Genomic DNA, 10,503 nt, shown 5'->3' with positions numbered 1-10,503 from the left:
GAACAGGAGAGTTTTTCTTAGGATGTGGAACAATGGACTTGAAAACCTAGGGGAGAAAGTAGGCCTTCCAAAAGAAACAGGTCACAGAGAGGCACTGCGGGAATGGCTGCGGTATTTCACTTGACACTTGCAAGGTCAAGCGAGCTCTTTTGTAGAAAGGGCGAGGAAGAATGGCTTCCACATAAGTTTCTATAAACAGAGTTTCTGGCTGGGGTTACCCAAATGTGTCTACTATAATTTTTTTAGGTTAGTACACAAAGTTATGAGTTTGCTTGTGGCGTTTTCACACGTATAGGTCATTGTCTGCCTCTGTCTCCTCCCCCACTGCTCTCTCTGGACCCCTTCCCCTGTCAACTTTCCTGTCATATGGATCCCATAACCCTGAGCCTCTCTCACAGTCCCCTTTCTGTTTGCACGTTCCCTGCCACATGTAGATTCTACACATGAGAAGAAAAACTGACGTTTTTCTTTTTGAGCCTGGCCTACTCTGATTAACATAATAATGTCTTCTTTCCATCTTTTCGTTTTCCTGAAAATATAATTTGAGGGGCTTTCGTCGTGGGTGTGTGTTTGAGGCGAGCTCACTCTGTAGGCCAGGCTAGCTCACTCTGTAGGCCAGGCTAGCCTCCAACCATTGCAGTCATCCTGCCCCAGCCTTAACAGTGCTGGAATCACTGGCCTGAACCACCACGCCCAGTTGAGTGCCCAGATTCTGAAAGGCAAGTCAAGGCCGACGGGCGAGCATCCCGGGACCCCTTCATAGAAATCAATTTCTTTTCACTCAGAGGAGGCTTGAGTTGACCCATAGGCCCGAGTCTAGAAGGGAGGTGGCCCATTGTGCTCAGCTTTTCTTCTGCCTGAGCAGGTAGCTGCTCCGCTCAGGTGCCCCGTCCTTCACAGGGAGGAGACCTGAAGCCCCGGCCGCTAGGCGGAAGCGCTGCTGCCATTGGCCCAGCAGCCACTATCACCTGCGCAGAGCCGGGCCCCCGAGCGCAAAGTCCGCTGTCCGAGGCCAGGGAGTGCCTGGTGGTCCACACCCTCGAACCTGCAAGATGCCGCTTGGGCTGCGCGGGAAGAAGAAGGTGGCCATGTCCAAGGAGACGGCGAGGCTGGTGGAGGGCGAGAGATCCGGTGGCAGCCAGGGTGTCCCCGGACCCCCAGCTCGGGCACGCAAGCTGGTGTTCCACGCACAGCTGGCGCACGGCAGCGCCACGCGCCCAGTGGAGAACTTCTCCAGCATCAGCGAGCTCTACACCAAGATCGCCGGCGAGTTTGAGATCCCGCCGTCCGAGGTAAGGTAGGGGGCGCAGCCTGTGCCACCCAAGCAGGTGGCGCAGCAGTTCCCGAGCCTCAAGTAGCCTGTAGGGTGGAGTCGGTACCCAGAGCCTGGGGGTGGGGGGGAGGTAGTGGTGGAAAAGCCCCGATGAAACTATCCGCTCAGATCTATCTGGCTTGTGGGTCAACGGGGTCAAGGAGACTTAGGCTTTCTTTTGTTAAGGAGTCTGCTCAGGTCTAGTCGTACCGGATAGGATGTGCGCCAGCACCTTCCCGGACTCAGGTCTGCCTTCCTCAGGACTTGGACTTTGCACTTAGGCTTTCTGTCAGAGAGCTGCATTGGAAGTCTAACCAGAGTTAAGAAGGAGGGGGGAAGTGCCTCCCTGGGCACAGCAGAGTAAAGGGGAACTACCTCCTGGTGGGGTGCAACGTGAAGCTTGCTTTGCTCACTACTGGACAGCTCCAGGAAGAACCGCTTTGGTGGTAATATATAAGAAATTTAAAACTTGGGTTGTTATTCCAAGGGAAGTAACTCAGAAAAATCATAGCAAAGTGTCTGACTAGCAAAAACAGTTTCCACGGAAGAGCTCAGCTTCATTTTCCCAAGGTATCTTTGAAAAGAGATCAAGGAATGGATGGTGCCCGAGACTGGAGTCGCCATTGGTCATCTCTTAGATGCACTAGTCTGTGAGGATGGTTGTGGGTCGTTTGTAAACGCTTATGAAAGAGAGTTTCCTGCAAACGCAAATGTGAAATGTTTTCGAGCTGCAGCAAAAAAGCAGAAAGCTCTGGAGCTCAAATTCCTGAACTCATCAGAAAAAAACACACTGGTAACCTCAGCCTAGTCTACTTGGTATGTTTCGTGACTGTGAGAGAACTTATTTCAAAAAAAAAAAAAAAGTGAACAGTCTAAGAAGCAACGCTCAGGACTGTCCCCTGACCTCTGCGAGCAGCCGCACACATGGAAACATTTTGTTCCTTTGTGTGTGAGTGTGCATGCTACTGCCGGGGCACACAAAATGTGTACACACATCGTCTCTTTAGGAGCTCAGGCTTTTGCTGTGGGCCTCCAGAAGTACATAGAACAACTTCTAGTTCCCAGAGCCTGACCTACACACATCTGTTCCGTAATTCCTTGTGCGATGCTTTATTTCTTTCTTTTTAAATTACTTGTTCATTAGGTTTGTTTGAGTGAAATTGAGGTCAAGGAGACTTTTCGGTAAGAAAATAGTTCTCTTTTATTTATTTATTTACTTTGGGATTTTAAAAAATTCCTTTGTGTGTGTGTGTGTGTGTATGTGTGTGTGTGTGTGTGAGTGAGTGTGAGTGTCTGTGTGTGAGTGTGTGTGTGAGTGTGAGTGTGTGTGTGAGTGTGTGTGAGTGTGTGAGTGTGTGTGAGTGTGTGAGTGTGTGTCTGAGTGTGTGAGTGTGTGTGTGTGAGTGTGTGTGAGTGTGAGTGTGTGTGTGTGTGTGTGTGTGTTGTTTGCATGTGTCTGACAGTCTGATTCCCTAGAACTGGAGTTACAGAGGGAGGTTGGCAGCCATGTGGCTGCTGGGGACGAAACCAGCGCTGTTCAGAAGACCAGTCAGTGCTCCTTGTAGCGGTAAATGTCAGCAAACTGCGAATGGTCCATGGCACCACACCATGCTTACCCGATGCCACCTTCTGTCTCCAGCAGCGGCCACTCTCCTCAACTCTCTGCCTCCATCCCAGCATCTGCCCCCTGTGGTTACAGTCACAATCCCCAGTAACCCAGCAAAATCAAAACTGCAGAAGCTTGTAATTTACCAATCAGATTTATATCAGTAAATTCTCACCCCACAAAAATCCACACAATAAACTCAGAGCCAATTGATATTGATACAAACTGCCCACCTAGATAAGACAGATTGTCCTGTAATAATCCATCCCTTATAAGATATTTATATCTACCTATGGCTATTTAAAGCCGCATGGGGCTAGTTCATCTTTCTCCTCCATCTTCTTCTTCTCCTATCTCCTCAGCCTTTCCAGCACCACTTTTCTTTTTTACTGCCCAATCACAGGCCTTGCCTTACCTTGTGCCCGCCCACAGCTGCATATAGACATCAACCACACACTTAACCATTGATCCATCTCTCCAACCCCCCAAAAAGGAGTTTTTAAAAGTGCTAGTCTTTGTTCTTTCAGGGTTCCCAGGATCTAAGGACAAACCACAAAGTCTTTTTGTGTGTTATTTATCTTAGAGTAGGCTCCCCATAACTCTGTAGAGTAGGCTCCCCATAACTCTGTAGAGTGGGCTCCCCATAACTCTGTAGAGTGGGCTCCCCATAACTCTGTAGAGTAGGCTCCCCATAACTCTGTAAAGTGGGCTCGCCATAACACTGTGTCTGTATAGGAAGAAGTACTCTCAAAGTAACGCTTGCCTTTCACTTTCTCTAGGTGAGGTAGGTGGTAGGTTAACCAGATATGACTGACTGTGGAGTCAGGTTCTACTGACATGCACTAGCTGGGTAGCCTTGGCCAAGGTTGACTTCTGTCAGCATCAGCTACCTATCTGGTGGAGCTAAGGCTATCTCCCAATAAGGCTGTCCTTCAGACTGGAGGAGTCTGTATGCAAACCTAGCAGGTTACACTGGATACGGTCAGTACTATGAAAACTGTAATTAATACCATTGATAAGGGCCAGTTAAACAAGTGGATGACGCGCAAGAGGTGGGGCCTTGACCAAGGTCGTATAGCTTGGAAGAAAAAAAGAAAGGCTGTTATTTATGCTTGAGTCCTCTGGCTTCTGAGCTAGTGAGATTGTTCATGTAATACTGGGGAGCTTTAAACTCTTTCCTGCAGCCAGGGACTAACTCCAGACTGTGTTGTTCAGGAACAGCTTTCCTTACCGTGCATGGATACGTAATTCTGAGCTAAAGATACGTGGCATTGTTCAATCTACTTTGTCCCCAGGGAGTATTGTAGTGGTGAATATTAGAGAACAGAGGGTAGTTCCAGGCTATGAGACCTCCTGCGACTCTCTGGCCCCAACAGTGGCTGCCCTCTTGTGATCTCTGCTGCAAACTCTGCTTACATTTTTTGCATCTGCCCCCTGTGGTTTCTGCCACAATTCCCGTAACCCAGTAAAACCAAAACTCTAGAAGCTTGTAATTTATCAATCAGATTTATATCAGTAAAGTCCCACCTCACCAAATGCCCACACGATAAACTCAGAGCCAATTGATATTGATACAAACTGCCCACTTAGACAAGACAAATTTCCTGTAATAATCCATAAGATATTCATAGCTACCTGTGGCTATGAATTTTTATTTGAGGCCACGGCGGGGGGAGATCATCTTCCATCTTCTCTTATTGTTCTTCTCCTATCTCCCTGCCTTTCTAAATCCCCCAATCACAGGCCTTGACTTAGTGTGTGCCTGCTTTCACCTGCACATAGACACCAACCTCCAAGTATTGTCATGTTCTTGCTTCACAAAGAGGAAAGCGGGGCTTTGAGGTTCAGATTCAGAGTCATACATTGCAGGATATTTGCAGGGTATTTGATCACACTGGGAACTCTAAGATTGTGTTATTTTTTGGGAAAAAAAAAATTCTATTTCTAGTTGTGGTGAGGATCAGCCTTAGCACACACCTTTAATCCTTCTGACTGGAATACAGACATGCCCTTAGCACACAACTTTAATCTCAAACAATAAAGGTAAAGTTAGTTTATAGAAGGAAGCAGCCATGCTTGAAAGTGATGTCTAATTGAGTGGCAGACAAAGTGACAAATCAGAGAAAGATTTGACAGAATAAGATATGCCCAACTTCTACAGGAAGAGAGATGAAAGGAAAGCGACTCAAGAAGCAGGGGAGAGAGAGAGAGAGAGAGAGAGAGAGAGAGAGAGAGAGAGAGAGAGAGAGAGAGAGAGAGAGAGAGTTTTACCGGAAAAGCTGTATAGAGGCAGGTTGCAGAGAAAACAAGCTAGACCCAGGTGAATACAGGTGAGCCAGGGTGAGAAGGAGGCAGAAGATTAAAACAGATTGCCAAAGTTAGTATGAAGCCAAGCAGAGCAATTCAGTCAGAAGCTGAGAGAAGCTAATTTGAATCAGTGAGTTTTGAACCATACAGCTGAGTTGAACCAGCCAGAGTCCAGAAACAAACAAACAAAAAAGAGTGATCTTATTCAGCAGTCTCAGAGGCTGGAAACATTCTCAGCCTAGATTAGATTGTATAGAGGCTAGAAGCTTTCAGGACCAAGCCTAGGTTAGGAGACAAAGGCAGTAAGCCTCTCAGATGACACTTACCTCAGGAGAATAAAATCTACACTTATGACACATGGTAAAAGGCAGAGCTTACATGTGAGCCCTTTTCCCCCCTGACTCCAAATTCTACAAAGCTACATTGCTAACTAGTTTTTCCAGTTCTTTAATCATAGTTTGGTAGCTGTGTTAAGTTTTTTCAGTTTCCAGTGCACTGGCTTGCAAGATAAAGTTCTCAGATATTAGTGAGCAATTAGTGAGCATAAGGTGCTTTGACGTGTGAAGTCCATAAGCAGATTTTTACAGCAACAATATGTGTATTGGTATGCTTGTGTGCATAACCAACACTCGTTCCCCAGATGGATTACAAACGTCTACAGTGGTGAGATAGCTCTTGTTGCCAAGGCTGACCACCCAGTTCTGGCCTCAGAACCTACTTTATGGAAGAGACTCCTGGAAGTTCGCTGACACTACACATGTACTGTGACACGCCACCACACGTGTACAGTGACACGCCACTACATGTGTACTGTGACACACCGCCACACACACCTGAGAAGTGAAAAAAACCAAACTCCTCAATGAGTATAATGAGAACGTGCTGGCCAGAGTACTGGTCACTTGCTTCTCCCCGGTACTGACGGGGGGGGGGGGGGGAGGGGAGAGAGAGAGACAGAGAGAGAAAGAGAGAGGGAGAAAACATGTCTTCCATGGTGCAGACACTGGGGGCTGCCCACACTCCAGTGAATAGCTCCACACCCAAGCTCATAAAGGCAGTCCTAGCTAAACACACACACACACACACACACACACACACACACACACACACACACACACACACACACAGAGAGGCACACACCACGCATACACATCGATGTGAGAGGGAATTGTTGGCAAGAGGTGTGGCTTGGCAGGGGCTAGTGGAGGGTAATGGGCATGGGAGGAGGGTTTGACCAGATTACATTATACACACACATGAAATCATCGGATGAGAGGGTAAACAGCCCAGGAGCTGACGTGTTAACTGAAGCTGCTGAATGAAATCAAAGACACACCATGCGGTCTGTTGCTGCCACGCCCTCTGCACACACTCCTTACACTGTACTAAGGAAACGACCCACAAAACCAAAAGCCTTCAGATGTGTTTTAAGAAGCTAAGGATGGTGCCACACACCTGTCACCTTAGATCTCCGAAGCTGAGGCACAAGGGTCCTGACTCTGAGGTGAGGAGATGCTACAGAGCAAGTCTCAAGGCAGCTTGAGCTATTTACATGGGAAGACCTTGTAAAGAAAGAAAGAAGGAAGGAAGGAAAGAAGGAAGGAAAGAAAGAAAGAAAGAAAGAAAGAAGGAAATATAAACAGAAACAACAAAAAGCACACCCTGGGCATTCTGTTCCCTCCCCTTTCTCTGGTGAGGGATATGGTAATATACCTTGTTTTTTTGAGATGTTAGTGTATAAAAAAAGAAAACAAATCTCCTCCCTAAAGAGAATGGCATAGACAGGGGACTCAGGAGCCTCCTGACTCTGGAGGTGTGGCTGAAACAGAAGTGACATTTTACCAAGAGCTTCACTCCCTCAGGAGAAAAGAGCCTGAGGTCAGGTGAGGCAGGTGCAGGCAAACTTCTGGGGTCTCCTGTGTCCCCTGCTCTGCTGGCACGCAAGGCAAGGTGTGGCACTCTGTCTTGCTGGGCTCTGTTGCATTTTAAGTTAGACTAAGCGTGCCTCTGAGAATTTAAGCTGCTTTTCCAGAATCCGTGGGCTCGTTGGAGCCAAGACTTGATTTGGGTTTCCTGGTTCTAACTGGTTGCACAGAAGCTAGGAGCTTCTTGGCGACTGCACTCAAATTCTAAATGCCAACCCAAAAAAACTGTTCTTTCATTGTGTGGCCCTGTCTGGTCTGGAACTCACTATGTGGACTAGGCTGGCCTTGAACTCACAGATATCTGCCTGCCTCTGCTTCCTGAGTGCTGGGATTAATAACCCGCACCAAAAAAAAAAAAAAAAAGCCAAAAATATGTATTGCTTTTGCTCCCAAAAGTTGTTGTGTTAGTCATTAGAAAAATTTGAGTCAAAACTACAATGAGATCCATTTACCAAATTCAGAATCACTCTCATTAAATGAAACAAATAGCAGGGCTGGCAGTGTTGCCCAGTGGTAAAGCCCTAGCCTTACAAACCAGAAGCTGGCACATCCAACTCAAACTCAGTTTCTTTACAGGGCTCATACGTTATTTCCGTGGTCTTGATTATACTGACCAGTGAGTTCCCTCACCAGCAGTGCTTGTAGCCATGGTGTTTCAGACTTCTAAAAAATACTTTGGGATATTTGTAAATTCACAGTGGAAAATCCTGGGATGTAACCTAAGTCTAAACAGAAAATTAATTTCTGTTTTAATATACTTTATGCACAAAGCAAAGTTAATTTTATGTTTTGTATCCATTTTATAAACAGCCACAATGCAATTTTATTCCACTTTGAGCTCATGCCCAGACTCTGTCTGCCATCACACGAGGTCAGGGATTTTCTGCTTGGACCATGTTGATGCTCAAAGAGTTTCAGATTTGGGCACATTTTGGATTAGAGATATGCAACCTTTATCAGTTTCCATAGTTAGGTACTAGACAGCTCATCGGCTGAGAGGGTAGACCTTTGGTAGTTCCTTCTCTCTCCACATACCACCAGCGTTTGAGATGGAAGTCTCTGCCGCACACACTTGCCTCTAACTCTTGGCTTCAGACAATCCGGCCTTTTGAGTAGCCGGGACCATGTGCTGTGTCATCACATCTAGCCAAAAGAGTACATTTTAAAAATGTGATCTTAAATTTTCAAACTGTCAGCCAGCCAGGCAGTGGGGGTGCACTCCTTTAATCCAGGCAGAGGCGGGTGGATCTCTGAGTTCGAGGACAGCCTGGTGTGCAGATTGAGTTCCGGGATAGCCAGGGCACACAGAGAAACCCTGTCTCTCAAGACAAAGACAAAAACGAACAAAACCGAAGCGCTTACTTTCAAAGTATTTAATTATTTATTTTAAAGGGAAGACAGCCAGGGTCATTTTCAGAGGCGTTTGCTCCCATCTTTGGAGCCCACTCCCACTTTGTTAAAGAAGGGACTTTCTGGTTTCCACCACTGCGCCATGTACTGCAGGGGGTCCAGATGACTGCCCTGTCTCAGCTCTCATCTGACTGCATGAATGCTGGGCATACAGATGTGCTCCATTGCATCCAACTTCAGAGATGGAGTCGCCAGGTCACCAGGCCTGGGTGACTTTTATTCCCTGAGCCATACCCCACCCCTTGGTCGCATATCTGAAGCTTACCATTCTCACCTGTTCTTGCAGCAGAACTCCTTCCGAGCTGCTGTCTCCAATCAGTCAGCATCTTATTCTCTGCTCCAAACCTTCCATGGCTTCTCATCTCATGTGGAAGAAAAATACTCCAGGCTGGCTGTGTGGCTATTTCTCGTGGGCAGGAGGTCCCTGCCTGTTGGCTCAGACAGGCTTCCGGCAGCATGCAGTTCCCCCTGGTCAATGTCTTCTTGGTACAGCTGACCTGGTCTTCCCCTTGGGATGTATAGCACACCTAATCACTGCCTTGCGACATCTTCCTCCACGCTGCTCTACTGTCCTACTTTCTGTCCTGTGCCACAGATAGAGCAAAAGCTCGCCAGGGGTACAATGTGTCTTGTCTGTTTACTGGGTGTACTGGCTGGTTTTGTGTCAACTTGACAGGAGCTGGAGTTATCACAGAGAAAGGAGCCTCAGCTGAGGAAATGACTCCATGAGATCCAGCTGTAAGGCATTTTCTCAACTAGTGATCAAGGAGGGAGGGCCCAGCCCATTGTGGGTGGTGCCATCCCTGGGCTGGTAGACCTGGGTTCTATAAGAAAGCAGGCTGAGCAAGCCAGGGGAAGCAAGCCAGTAAGTGACATCACTTCATGGCTTCTGCATCAGCTCCTGCTTCCTGACCTGCTTGAGTTCCAGTCCTGACTTCCTCTGGTGATGAACAGCAATGTGGAAGTGTAAGCTGAATAAACCCTTTCCTCCCCAACTTGCTTCTTGGTCATGATGTTTGTGCAGGAATAGAAACCTGACTCTATCTTTGTCTTGACACATGGTGTCTCACAGAACTGGAAACTTTTTGGTTAGGTCAGCTGGCTACCTAGTTTCCAGGATCTGCCTGCCTCTGCTCCCCAGGGGTAGTCTTACAAGTATACAGAGTGAAGCCCAAACGGGGATTCAAATCCAGGTTTTCATGCTTGCCCAGCTGCCTTTAACATAAAAAAAATGATATGTGTTTAAGGTATAAAACACACACACATATCAGTTAAGCAGTCAAGCTAATTAGCATACCCATCTTACAAAGGGGTGACATTTGCAGCTGTTTGCAAGCAAAGCCACTTCCTAGTTAGTTACAGCTCTGGGGAGCTGCCTTATGAGGCTTCTCAGAAGCATTTTCCCTTCCTGACTCCTTGGTACCAGCGCCAAGCTTCCGCAGCAGTTCTGGAGAACATAAAGTGTTTTTTGGTCTTCACGGTTTCCTAGTGACAGATAGTTGACAGGTGAAACTACCATCAACCTGGCTCACACATGTGAACTCCAGGAAGACTCGGGGACCTGGGCTTCACAGACCTGTAGAGCGCTCCCACACTCCAACCACAGAATGCAGCAAGGATTGGGTGTTAGGGGAAGGATGAAGAGAGTGGGGGGCATATGGCCCATGGAGGTGCGGCGAGGCCTGAGGGCAAGGGAGATGCCTCTGGGAGGTCCATGTTGGGAATCTCTTCCCTGAGGGACCAGCCACACAACAGTATAGTACGGAATACAGTTTATTCAGGTCATGGGATAGTTAAGAGGGTGGTAGAGGCAGAGAGAGAGAAGTAGAGGAGTAGAGTGGAGGCCGGCCATGAGCACGTGGGACAGAGAGGGGGGAAGGGAAGGGAAGAGGGAGGCTGCAAGAGCACCAGGGCAGGAGAGGCCAAGAGAGAGAGGAGGGGTC

General features: G+C 47.6%; 1 protein-coding gene across 1 annotated transcript in view; it reads left to right on the top strand.

Moving 5' to 3' along the window:
• Window positions 1-1,052: 1,052 nt before the first annotated feature.
• Window positions 1,053-10,503, top strand: part of GIPC2 (GIPC PDZ domain containing family member 2) — a gene marked incomplete at its 5' end in the record, with an annotated part of 65,725 nt that continues 56,274 nt past the window's right edge. The window contains one exon of the mRNA XM_080916573.1: window positions 1,053-1,292. Coding sequence (XP_080772699.1) covers window positions 1,053-1,292 — 240 coding nt within the window. The remainder of the gene's footprint in view (window positions 1,293-10,503) is intronic.

The sequence above is a fragment of the Micromys minutus genome (genome assembly GCF_963924665.1).
Source record: "Micromys minutus genome assembly, chromosome: 4".
NCBI classification, from domain to species: Eukaryota; Metazoa; Chordata; class Mammalia; order Rodentia; family Muridae; genus Micromys; species Micromys minutus.
Note: the sequence above shows the minus strand (reverse complement) of the source record. Positions and strands in the feature narration are given on the sequence as shown.